At 48.8% G+C, this 13534-nt stretch overlaps 1 protein-coding gene across 1 annotated transcript in view; it reads left to right on the forward strand.

Moving 5' to 3' along the window:
* The first annotated feature begins 513 nt into the window (after positions 1–513).
* Positions 514–13534, forward strand: part of dock9b (dedicator of cytokinesis 9b) — a 31007-nt gene continuing 17986 nt past the window's right edge. The window contains exons 1-12 of the mRNA XM_070930380.1: positions 514–627; positions 3278–3394; positions 7055–7144; positions 8063–8145; positions 9301–9370; positions 9984–10079; positions 10588–10722; positions 10816–10990; positions 11243–11298; positions 12230–12304; positions 12440–12580; positions 13146–13487. Of these exons, the coding sequence (XP_070786481.1) occupies positions 514–627; positions 3278–3394; positions 7055–7144; positions 8063–8145; positions 9301–9370; positions 9984–10079; positions 10588–10722; positions 10816–10990; positions 11243–11298; positions 12230–12304; positions 12440–12580; positions 13146–13487 (1494 nt within the window). The remainder of the gene's footprint in view (positions 628–3277; positions 3395–7054; positions 7145–8062; positions 8146–9300; positions 9371–9983; positions 10080–10587; positions 10723–10815; positions 10991–11242; positions 11299–12229; positions 12305–12439; positions 12581–13145; positions 13488–13534) is intronic.

Genomic DNA, 13534 nt, shown 5'->3' on the forward strand with positions numbered 1-13534 from the left:
AGTATTTCATTGGTACCCTGTATGTACAAAACTTCACTGTACCATTCAGCTCTCCTTCCTCTGCCGCTTACTTCAACACACACACACACACACACACACACACACACACATGACGACATGATCTCTGGGCCTCTTCTAAGTTTGTAGTGGGGGAGTGGTTGATTTCTCCTCCCCCTCCTCCTCACACAAATCACATACTGTACACACAAAAGCACACACACACACACACATATATCCACACACTCTCTCACAGCTGCACAGCTGTGAGGGTGGGAGGGGCCCTTCCCTTCTGATGAGAGACAGAGCGGGGGAGAGGGAGAGGCAGAGGGAGCTGTGACCGAGTAACGGAGGGAATCTCACTGGACGTCGGCAAAGCCCTCTCAGCCTTCGCGCACTGCGGGCAACTTTGTGCCATGGCAGTGTGTGTGCAGTGAGTCTCGCACCTGATTGCAGGCTACACACACACACACACACACACACACACACACACACACAGAGGCAGGATTAACCACCATGCAGGGCCGGGCCGGCAAGGCCCCCAAAAGGGAGATGGTGATAGAGTCTCCTCAGCAGTACAAGAGCCTGGCTGAGATCGAGGCGGAGGTGGAGGCTGGGTCACAGGTGGCAGCGGTGAGTGTGTACTACGTAAAGTTTCTCTGAATCTCACTCTCCTTCTGAGAGTTGCTCGCTAAAAGGAACCAATGTGATCTGATTGTTTAACCAAGTTTTTTTTTTTTTTTTTTTTCCCCTTTCAAGAGCAGCTTTGAAGATCATTTTAAAAGGGTTAGGCGGAAATGGGAAATAGCAGCTTCAGGGTACCCCTCTCCCTGGGGGGGATGGGGGGGGGGGTGTTGATCTTTTCTTTTAGGAAATGGAGCACTTGTGGCTCTCTGTATTCATTAACTGCCTCTGAGTGTCAGGGAGTTTTCACTGCAAAAAACTGGTGCAGGTTCACTAGTTTGTTGAAGAACGCTGTAAAAAAAACTGTAAAATACGCAAACCAAGATTATAAGAGTATTATTCAACTGACAGTATTTGACCCCATAGAGCGTAGCAACAGCTGCAGCTTCATCAGCCTTTAAGTTAAACTTGACCATCACCTAACTGTCTCGAATGCGGTCACGTGTGTCACAATGGCCGACACGTCACGGCTCACAGCTGCTTGCTGTTATCTCCTTGTCTGAATGGCGATTATCCAGCTGGAAATCTGGGCCGACGATTTTTTTTCCCCCTGCTTATCTGATCTTTTTTACGTCCAAAGGGCACGAGAGATATAGAGGGGTATTTTCATTACATCACCACCAGGGGATTGGCCGGGCCAATCAAAATGTAGATCTACGGTCAGATGTTTAATTGGCCTCAGTTTGTTATGTGTTCGTTGGACCTAGACCAGGAGGCTAATCCAAATAATCTGGACCGCAGCCACGCCTAGCGCTTCAGCATTCAGACCAGGAGGCTATAACTATTTAGAAACGTACAGAGAGATGAGTGATGACTGATGACTGATGTTCTTTCTGTTTGTTTGGTAGGCAAAGCTGCAGTGTGGGCAGCTTTGCACTCGAGCTGTAGCCTCACATACTCAGATGTCCTGTACTGTGGCAAACTGCGCGCTCGGTGCACTCATTTTAGGGACTGGACGGTGTTGTCGGCCAGTCAGTTGGTGGTTTAGTCCTCTACTTTGGTCCAGACTGAAATGTCTCAACAAACCATTGGACGGATTGCCGTGCAGTGTGGTACAAACGTGTCCCCCCTCTGGATGAATAGTAATAACTTTGGTGGTAAAACTTTGCTTGGTGGTTTGATCCCCCCCACCACCACCACCACCCCCCCCACGTCCACATGTGATAGTGTCCCAAAGTGTCCTTGGGCTTTGGGAACCATTGGGGTTAAAAAGCGCTATATAAGTGAAGTCCATTTACGATGTGTGACCGGCCTCACCTGTGCTTTGCGGTTAGTGCTAATGAGCAAGTGTGAACATGCTCACGTGGTGAACATTATACCTGCGAAACATCAGCATGTTAGCATTGTCGTTGCGAGCATGTTAGCGTGCTGAGGTTAGCATTTAAAGCGCAAGGCACTAACTGCAGAGACTTTTAATCTAGTTCTAGATGCAATATACGCAACTTTGCCCCACAAGATGTAATTGTTGTTATTAACTATTCCAACAATTGATTCATCTTTTATTTTTTTCTAGCACAAAGGCCAAACATTCCCCCGGTTCCAGCCTCTCAGTTGTGATTCTGCTTTTCTGTTGTAGGCTGTTATAGGAGTTACAGACTGTTGCTCAGGGAGAACAAGCGATTTAAAGACATCCTCTTTAGAAAGTAAAGCAGCGCCAGCAAACTCGATTCATTCCTTTCTGCGACGCTTCACGGCAAAAGGAAATAGAAGGGAGGAAATGATTAACATTGCTGAGTCCCGCTTTCTCTTCGTTCTTAAGTTTTGACTCACAGCTTCACGCACAGTGGCCTGATCTACACCTGAAATGAAGGGGGGCGCGAAAATCAAATCCACGGGTATAAATCAGGCAGCCCCGCTTTGTGACTCAAACGGACAAGATTGGGAGCTATTTAAAAGACGTCTTCGTTCAGCTTTAAATAGATCAGAGCTTCAGCCACACGTGTTTGTCATATGTGAAGATCTTTGTCTTCTAATGACAGTCACAGGCTTGTTGAGGGAGGACGTGCTGGAGGAGTCCCTTGGGTGTTTTCTGTGGAATGCTGGGGCTCACGAACTGGGCTCCACTATCTCACCTGCCGTCATGGGGTTTACTGCGGGATGAAGGATCCTGTTTGGACTGGGATCTTCCTGTAGTGGGCATTGCTATGAGGGGATATTGTCTATTCCTGGAAATTCTCAAAAGGGAGATTTGTACAGCTGCAATGGCCACTATTTACTGATTCAGCTCAGGTTTTCAACATGAGCTCATGACACAGCGACTGGTACAGTTATAGCACACACAGACTCATTGCTCATCCATCCATCCATCCATCCCTCCCTCGCTTCTCTCATCCTGCGTCTCCTCTTCTGTTAGCCCACATTCATCTCTGTCTCTGTGCCAGTTCCTGCTGGTGTAGCTGTCAGCCAGTAACTCTGTGAAAGGACAATAGCAAGTCGTTGTCTGGACAGCATGAATACCCCTGATCTCCCTTCCGCGACTCCTCCCGCAATCCATACACATCCAGACACCCTTATTAATGGCGCAATTATCGGTGAAAACATATTTCTCATCTGCGTTGCCGCTTGTTGACCCGCCGCTGTTAATCTGCTCTTTCAGGTGAAGCCGAAGATCATAGAGCCTCTGGACTACGAGAATGTGCTCCTGCAGAGGAAGACCCAGATCATCAGCGATGTTCTGCGGGACATGCTACAGTTCCCCACGGACGACTTCCAGGTAAGACGGGGAGTTAGGAGTTATTCATTGAGCCCTGCCCGGGACATTTTTGTTGAGCTTTTCCCCTCTCGTGCCTTGAATCTGGCACTGATGAAGGCTGAGTCCATGCCAGTGCAGCCATGTGAAACCACTGTTTACACGTAGGAAACATTCACACACCGCGTAGATCTGCCGCTTGTTGTTCAAAGGAGCTCCCAAGACTGTGTCAACATTACATCACCGTAGTGCTGAGGTGGATCTCAGCGGGGTCCGCTGCCAGTTTGAGAGGGAAAGACAAAACAGGGACAGACTCGCGCTCAAATGTTTGTCATTCCTCGAGACTCCTGAAGAACCATCGATCCAACTTCAAAGGATGAGTCTGGTATTTATTCTGTATTCTTTTTTACTGTCAACAACTCCCGTGTGTGCGACGATGAATGCATCCTACCAACCAAGTGGTGTGTGTGCATCCAAAGCCTCCATTGTTGTCAAGGAGCCACATTGTTGCACTGGGCGACATGTTCTTTTATTACAATGAACACACACATAGTTTATTTTGACTCAGTCCCACATACACCGTCCTGCTTTTGCAAATGCTCAGTAGAGCACCAAAATGTGTATTAATCCCCCGCTGAATATAGTCCCCAACAAATGCACTATTTCCTCCGGTTTTGTGTAACGTTTGCGAAAAAAAACTACCGTGGCCAGCTGTTTTATCAGGAAATGACAGAGCCTTTTATGAAAATGTATCAACGTGTTTTTCAATAAGACCTCATCCTTTTCTCAGTCCGGTTTGGTTGTCGTCGTACAGACAATACCGTAACAGTCACGCACTAAGGCGACAAGACAAAGAGAGCAGAAGAGCGGATTGTGAAATGAAGCTCGTAGCAATAGCAGAGCATGCGGTGGGAAATCTTCGACGTACAGTCTGCTCCCAGACTATTTCACAATCAGTAGATGATGAGTGGGTTTCATTACCAGGCTGTCTGCGGAGCACGGCCATAGTGACTGCCCTGGACTCTTTGCGTGAGTGTGTGTGTGTGTGTGTGTGTGTGTGTGTGTGTGCGAGAGTGTGTGTGAGGGTGTGTCCGACCCAGTCCCTCCATCTGTCTAACCTGCCATATGTTTTACATCACTGGGCTTAGAGAGGAGGGGGCGGCCAGACATATGGGCTTAGCATGTGCACGTGCTGCGCAGATAGATGCGCGCGCACACACACACACACACACACACACACACACACACACACACACACACACACACACATGTGCATGCAAGAGAGAGTCTGGAAGTGTGGAAGGAGGTAAAAGGAGGTGAAGCGTTATGGATGAACTTCCCCTGCATGCACACTCATGTAGAACAGGATGTGGATGGATAGAACGGACTAAATGTGGTCAATATACTTAATAACCAACAAATGTATAGGAGTTTTGATTCCTAACAGGCCAAGTAAGAGTCTTTAGATCTCTTTCATCTTTCAAAGTAGAACGAGGCTCACTTCCCTCTACCCAGATATCTCAGTGCTAGAGGATTTAATTCCTGCCTGGCATCACCCTATCTGCCCCGCAGTGTCACTGCCTGTGGGAACACGCTCCTCAGGCCCAGTGGAAGCCATCAAAGCCCCGGTTTAATGACTGTGAAAGGAATGCTGTTAATTGGCAGCCGGCAGTTCCCGCTGACAGCGGCGTGCGTCGGTCAGAGTCTCCCCCGCGGGCGACCCGTCAAGCGGACGGTCCGTCGAGCGGTTTCGTTTTCAGCGGACTGGCCCGGCTGAGAAATGGGCTCTGAGGCGTGTGCGAGCGCGACTGAAGTGTCTCCGAAGAGTCATGACTGTGTTATACTGCTAATTGGCAATTCATACCCAAAAACTGAGTTTTTACGATCACTAAACGCAGGGCAACTTAGCCCCTGTGGTTTTATCTCATCCTGCTCACGCACTGTTGAGTTTAAGACAATAGTCGGACATTTTCTCGCTGTGAGGTCGACACCACGATCATGTCCGAGAGTGGTATCGATCCTCTCATCTGGCTCTCGGCAGGAAAGCAAATAAACCTGTCCTTTGGACTGAGACAGGCTAGCTGTTTCCCCAGTCTTTACGCTAAGCTAAGCTAAACGCCAATGGGACAGACATGAGAGTGGCATCGATCATCTAACTCCTGGCCGGAAAAGCAAATAAGTGCGCTGCATTGTCGGCCCGAACGACCAATATTTTCCACTGGTGCCATTGACTTCCAGTACATTTGATCTGCATGTAGATTTTACAGGACTGGATCGACTGAGCTCAGTCTCGGGCCACTGACACGTCTCGATAGCTACTGCAAGAGTGAGCTGGACAGATGAGGGCCGTGTATTGCTTGCCAGTGTCAGAGAATGGGAGATTCATGACGAAACTAGGTCATTGTGCCACTGCTTCCTTCTCATCTTTGCGGGCTGAGCAGAAAAGCAGAGCGCTAAAGCGGGAGCAATGGCGGCTGCCGCGTCCAATAGCTTGGAAGGCTTGCCAGCCCGACAGTCTCGTTGCCCCGAGGCGCCTTGTGCTCCTCGGCTACGGATCCCTGCTCCCCTCTCTCCGGCTGTATCCGTCTAGTAAGACTTGAATAATACAGGCTGCAGAACATTATCCGCAACTCAAAAGAACAAAAACTACCATCTCCTTTCATCTCCACTTGGTACGTCGGGCTTTTAACCTTGGTGGCCGATGATGCGGTTGGTCTGAAACTGGTCTGAAACAATATGGGGCTCGTCCTCCTTTATGTAGCGGTGGAGTTGCCGGGCACAAACCCGGATTCGGTTGCCGATAAAAACCCAAGGCGACGCGCATGTGCAAAATGATCTCTGTCCAGTGACACTTCACTTTCACCATCATATGAACCCTTCTCTTACTCTACATTCTGTAAGGCTGCTCAGGACAAAGTGACAAGAAAATGATGCCACGCGTAGATAGAAATAACGGTAGAATGGGGAAAAAATGGTGTTCATCTAAATAGATTTTCGTTTTTACTTTCCATCCCAACATTTCCCATCAAGAATAGGATTACAAGATTCATTACACTTAATTTTTTAATGATTTTCTGAAGATATAATGTGATTTTGTCGATGTAATGTGTTAATTTGTATGCTTTAGAGGCGCTGGTAGTCCGATTTATAATTTGTTATAATATATATATTTTTTTTACCTTTTGACAGAGCCGGGCTAGCTTGTTCCCTGCGCTTCCAGTCTTTTTGCTAAGCTAAGCTAGCTTCATGTTTAGCGTGCAGATGTGAGAGTGGTGTCAATCTTCTCATCTGTCTCTCGGGCAAGAGAGCAAATAAGTGTATTTCCCAAAACTTGATAGATTTGACCATCTGGCTGAATGAGAAGGAGTCAGGGAGGCGTAGCAAGCAGCATCCCTCTGCTGAAGTGTCCTTGAGCATAGCACTCCCCACCAGCTGCAGGGGGCTGCTTGCCCCTCGGTCTGACCTTCCTTTGAAGGAAGGTTCAAAGAGAGCTGCCCTATAGGGATCGGTGCCATTTCATATAATCATGAGGAGCAGTAAAACCAACACTAAACATGCACCGAAAGCGGGAAGTGGGTTCGGCCCGCGAGTGAATCTGCCCTGTTGTATGAAAACACCAGCAGGACGCATCTGTTGTGCCAATCTCTTCTAACGGTCTGTTTTTCCGTGCCTTTCTCCCCTCAGATCTCCACCCTGAGGCGCCAGGGCAGGACTCAGTTCTCCACCGTGCCAGAGACCGCTGAGAAAGAAGCTCACTCGCTGTTTGTCCAAGAGGTAAAACTAACACATACCTGGACGCGAGCCTGCTTTGTCCTTTCTTTATCCCTCCGTCTTGGCCTAAGCCTCAACCCCAAGCACAACCATGTTTTCGCTCCGCTCACCCCCAAAAACTACGCAGGTGCTTTCGCCTCCGTCCGGATAACGCGGCTGGCTCTCACACCCTGAAAAGCCTCATAAGCTCAGACCTAAATCCAGACAGGGATTCGGCCCGATTTGTTTATGGTGTATGGGTAAAGGAGAGCTGATTAGATTTCAGCGCTCGACCACGCACATGATTTAGAGATGGGGAGGGGGGGCGATACGGTGCATGTCAATAAGGTCGCTGTCAGCCTTTCAATGAACTTCCACTTGCGCTCTCGACCCTCACATGTTTCCTGACGGCCGCAGATGGGGGTCCACAGTTCACTGGTGGTTCACGTCAGTGTTGGTTCTGGACGAGCACGATGGTGTGCCAGGGGGGTTTTGTTGGGGTGTGGCCCGACAGAGCCTGATGGAGGATAGTCCCCCGTGGCTGCAGCCAGGAATTACATCAGAACTACATCTGGAGCAGCTGTGCGGCCTTACACACACACACACACACACGGGCTGTTCTTTTTCTGCATTTATACTTTAGTGACCCCTTGCCTCAAACAACATGTGTGTTTTATGAATTCTCAGAAGTGATGAGCACATCTCTTTTGGAAGAAATGGAACACTTTTCTACCTGACACAATCCCTCAAAAGCGTCACGACCGTCAAACATCTGGGCATTTGGACGGGAAGTATTTCTTATCGTGTTGCGTCTGCTGAAGCTCCTTCAAGCTCCCTCCACGTCCATTGTAACTGAAAAAAACCTGGACCATGTATTTAAGCGCGCTCCCGTTGAAATGACCCCCCCCCCCCTCACCTTCACTTCACTCTCTATCTCTGCAGTGTATCAAAACCTACAAGTCCGACTGGCATGTGGTCAACTACAAGTATGAGGAGTATTCTGGAGACTTCCGGCAGCTCCCAAAGTAAGTGTGTGTGTGTGTGTGTGTGTGTGTCATCAGGGTGAGCTTGAGAGAGGACACATTTTTAACAAAGAGTGTGTGTTACAAACTGGAGGCGTGGAGTTTCAAAGGCACTGCGTTGCATTGTGGGAAATGTAGGATCCGGTGTTTTTTTTTTAATTCTTGACCCATACTGTCCCCTTTATCTGAGGCCCCCTTTATCATCTTCATCCTTTTGAAGTCTTTTCTGTTGTAAAAGTCTTCCGACACAGCATAAATCTGACATTTGTGACGACCCATACTAGGCACTAAAAGTCGGGATCTCTCGGCCTACTTCCTACAGTGTAAAGCCCCTTTAAATTCAGTAAATCAAACAGATGTACACCTCCAAAATGCTGCTCTTGTTGGACAAACAAATTGAAAGTTTAACAGATAAGTGCACTTGGACAACAGCGTTAATTAGAAAGAAATGCATGCGCTGTTCGGCTGATGGTCTGCTTTGTCCACCGCGTGGCACGCGATGCCGTAAAAGCCCTCCGAGGGGTATTGTAGATCCTATTGTGTTCAGTGACGCCGCCCAGTGAATGTCTTAGCCGGATCTCTAGAAACACGGAAATCCGTGTCTCGGAGGCTCCAAGCTCTTCCACAACACCAACAGAAGGCTTCCTATGTTTTTCTACCAAGGATAAGCGGAGCTATTCTGGGATACGCTGTTGATTGATGTCATTAAAGCTTAAGGGAAATCCCACAATGGCCCGGGCCACTTTCCTTAAGGACAGGAATGTGCTTTACAGATGCTGTGTGTCACGTTTGAAACACCATAGAGTAAACACTAGGCGAGCCCCCGGCCTTGACACTGTTTTATTCTCGTTGCTCCCCAGAGCAAGCTGGGTCTCGTAAAAGGCCAAAGGTTAAACCGTCCACCTGGGGTTTGAGCTGCACTTGGAGAAGCAGCTGCAGTGTTTTTGAGCTACATCCTGTGAATCTATGCATTGCTGAGTACCCTTGAAATCTAAAACATCCTTTTGCAGTTTTTGATCCCTCAACAATGTTAGCCAAGATCCATCCCCATGCTTTCATAACCTTTTTTTCTTGCCAATGTTTGACTTTATAATGGGGCGATGTGGTCTTTAAATAAAGTGAGCCAGGCCTAAGTTTTCTTTACCCGTGTGCTTTCAGCAAGGTGTCGAGACCTGAGAAACTGGCGGCTCACCTGTTTGAGGTGGACGAAGACGTGGAAAAAGATGAGGTGAGTCCATCGATGCCAAACTTTCTCTCCTCTTCGTTTAGGGGGACCCCGCTTGTCCCGTAGTCTTCCCCACAATGCCAATGATTCTTCATGGGCGTCGAGTTCAGACTTCCAAACTGCAATAATTCAAGCATTCAATTTAACGCTGTATTCATTCGTTTAATCACTCCTTCATTACAAGCCACACCTTTGGGTGTTTCGTTCAGTGTTCTTGGCCCTCGCCGTGTCCCAGAATAGCCGACGTCTTCATGGCATTTGTAGCGTTTTAAGGGCACATCCCCTCCCAGTAATTACCTCACTTCAGGCATCGACTTAACTGAAGGCCAGTGACCTTTCATGGACCCGCCATCACGGCTCTAACCCCTCCCCCCCACCCCCCCCCGAGGTTAGAGAAGTGCAGCGTTGATGCAAATGTCGATCTTAACGAAGAGCAGGACCGAACGGAGCGGTCAGCGTGGGCCTCTCCTCCCTCCCACTCGCCTCGGGGGCAGTCAGCAGATTCTGAAGCTCAGAGCAAAGCGTGTAAACAAATGCAGCGGCGCAGGCGTGAATGTGTGTTATCTGTGTTCACTTGCATGTATTAACGTGTGTTCTTTGCCACCCCCTCCTGCAGGATACGGCCTCCCTCGGCTCTCAGAAGGGAGGAGTGTCTAAACACGGCTGGCTGTACAAAGGCAACATGAACAGTGCAATCAGTGTGACTATGCGGGTGGGTACGGGAACAGCAACGCAGCCTTTCACAGCCCCTTCTAGTATTGTTAGCAGTGACTGTGGTGATATCGACTTTCATAATGATTCTCATGTAAATACAGTGTGGTTAAAGAGGCATTTAAGAGGTGGGGGGGGGGGTGCTATCAAGTTGCATCATGGGAAATGTAGAATCCAGATGTTTTTGGAGCTTGATCCACACTAGGGACTAAAAGTCAGGATGTCTCAGCCTCTGCTGCTTCTATTTTGACTGTTTTTTAAAAAAAAATCTGTCTCTCAGATTGAAACAAGTCCACCAACAACAGAATGGATACAATATTCAAGTGTCGGAGTGCCCCTTTAAATGGATGGTGTTATTTTGACGTGAGGCCCTAAAGTAGATGGTAGCCCGTAACTTGTCGTACTTGTTCATTTTACCCTTGAGCTTTCCCATGCTCCATCTCCATCCCCCGGGGTATTTTTTAGAGGGCCGTTTTGGGATGTTTACGGCCTCTGTTTCCGCCCTCTAGTCCTTCAAGAGGAGGTACTTCCATCTGGCCCAGCTGGGAGATGGATCCTACAACCTCAACTTCTACAAGGATGAGAACACCTCCAAGGAACCCAAAGGAACCATCTTTCTTGACTCATGCATGGGGGTTGTTCAGGTACAGGGCCTTGTGTGCCTTCTTTAAGCTTCTTGTAAAAAAAAAAAAGGCCCAAAACGTATGAAATCAACGTTTGCATCCGTGCTCTTTCAGAACAGCAAAGTGCGCCGGTTTGCCTTTGAGCTGAAGATGCAAGACAAGAGCACGTTCCTGCTGGCGGCGGACGGCGAGGCAGAGATGGAGGAGTGGATTGGCACCCTCAACAAGATTCTCCACAGCAGCTTTGAGCAGGCCATGCAGGAGAAGAGGAACGGAGACCTGCACGACGGTGTGTCTTAAAGAGATGTCTTGTTTGTCTGCCTCAGCAGCTCGCTGCACCCGCGGGCTTCTTCGGTGCTCCTGCACCCCATGGAATAATTCATCTCTCTGATTTTTTCACTCAGGCTTGATAAACAACCGGATGTCTGTTCCTTATGTAATGCCCCTCTCCCCTTCACAGAGAGAGGCAGGGGCCAACACATCATCATGTTTTTGTAGAATTGCATCAGCTAACGGGAGCGCATGTTGATCTCTCCAACAGATGAGGAGCAAGGAAAAACAGACCTCTCCTCCGGAAGTTTTCAAGACAGCTTTCAGGTAGCCTGTTTTTCCCATCTATAGGAACACTAAAGCAATGCTCGCCACCCTGTGTTTGACCACACGGCAAGCCACACCATATAGATTAGTCCACGTACTGTAGAGGTGCTGTCTGAAGGAGGGCCACGTGCCTGCACTTGGAAGCAGTCTGGACTCTTAACTGGAGCTTTGCTTTGAGTGGAGTTGCTAAACAGATGTATTTCCCCCGCGAGCAGGTCCCCACGTTTTGCTGTTGGTGCTAAGCAGGCAAACATCTGGTGCAGTGTGCATGGTCTCCAAATGCAGGGGCCAGATGAGGCCAACACTGGTGCTGAGTCTGCGGCAGTGGAACGTGGCAGTCTGAAAACCCATTAAACCCGTTAAAGGCTGTGGTTTTGTCGTATTTACCAAATCAACATATAGAGTTAAGGCTGCACTAATTCATATTTCATATCAATAATAGATCTAATAGGACTATAATGTGAGAGGTGAACTTGAGAGGCAATCTCGTCGTCTGCCGATGATTTAGTCTCCTCCGGTGTAGCCAGCGGATATCCGGGCCGAGACTTCCTCTTCCTGCGTCATTGTTTACAGTCCAATTAGCATTCTCGGAACCCATTGGCTGTCGTCCGACGACAGTTTGAATGCATTTGGGCCAGTGTGTTCGGGCCTCTTTTTGCTCTCCAAACGGACTGTTTACCTGTTGGTGGAGACCAAAAACAGAGAGGCAACTCAACACAGAGAGGGAATATTGAATTTGCATTCATCAAGTGGACACAAACGTGCTAATCTGCTGGATGGATAGTTAGTTAACAGTTTGCTAACACGTTTGAGGGTGACAGTATGTCACTGTTGTGTTTACAGCTTGTTGATTAGCAACTGAGAACAGTCCTAATAAGACATATTAGGTTTGTCAAGTTCATAGGATGCTAATGTGCTTTATTTTTAACAGACTGCCAGGGATATCGAGTCCAAAATGAGGAGTGAGGCTCGCCTGAAACTGTTCACGCTGGACCCTGACACACAGGTGACAAAGATAACGCCTGCCTACAAAGCCCTGTGCATTCTGTATGAGTATTGCTTTAATTCTCGCTGGCAGTTTTGCTTTTTTTGGGGGGTCGTGGCAATGAAAGCCTTTCGGCATCACCTCCTGTTTCCACAGAAACTGGACTTCTCTGGCATCGAGCCCGACGTGCGGCAGTTTGAAGAGAAGTTCGGCAAGAGAGTCCTGGTCGGCTGTCATGACCTGTCGTTCAACCTGCAGGGCTGCGTTGCAGAGAATGAGGAGGGGCCGACAACTAATGTACGTGTTGCAATGAAAAACAGACAGTCAAATATATAGTTGAAGGTTAGTTACGACCTGCACCGTATGCACATGTATTTGCAAGTCCTTTAGCAAACGAGGGCGAGTTAAGAAGATCACAGACAGTTCAGACCTCCCCCAACCCATCGTCAAAACTGGTGTAGTTGGCACGAGGAATCTGTGCTGCCATGGCAACCAGCCTGGGCCTCACACCATGCATTAGCACCAGTCTGAGGCTGGTTTCCTGCCGTCACTCTCCAAGGTCTCTGCCTCTGTAGAAGGAGGACTCCTGCTACACGCAGCACTCAGCAGGGAAACCACAGCTATTAGCTCAGAACACACACACACACACACACACACACACACACACACATAAGCACAAATGGGTTTGTGTAATGGAAACGCATGGTGGAAAGAGTGAATGGGAAGATGAATTACATCAATGGCGCGTTTTGACTTGATGGAAAATGAGGAGTGCATTAGGAAGGATGGGTAAACCGTTTCTTTCCTCTGCTCATTCTGTTTGCCTCTCATCTTCCAACTCCCCCCCCCTCTTTCATCAAAGGTGGAGCCTTTCTACGTGGTCCTGTCCCTCTTCGACGTCCAGAACAGTAGAAAGATCTCAGCCGACTTCCACGTGGATCTCAACCACCCTTTGGTCCGACAGATGACATCTAGTAGCGGGCGGGATGTGCACATCAACGGGGGCGGTGGCGATGGTCCCCTGGATGTCCACAGGCAGTCCAGCGGGCTCCCAGAGGGGGCTCTGCAGTACCCCAGAAAGGGGGTGTTCTCAGTCACGTGCCCCCATCCGGAGATCTTCCTGGTGGCCAGGATTGAGAAGGTCCTGCAGGGGGGGATCACGCACTGCACTGAACCCTACATGAAGAGCTCAGACTCTGCCAAGGTACAGAGATTAGCAGGCAAGACAAGGTGTGTGGCTGTAAAGTCACC

This window comes from Enoplosus armatus, chromosome 24 (assembly GCF_043641665.1).
Source record: "Enoplosus armatus isolate fEnoArm2 chromosome 24, fEnoArm2.hap1, whole genome shotgun sequence".
Classification (NCBI taxonomy): Eukaryota; Metazoa; Chordata; class Actinopteri; order Centrarchiformes; family Enoplosidae; genus Enoplosus; species Enoplosus armatus.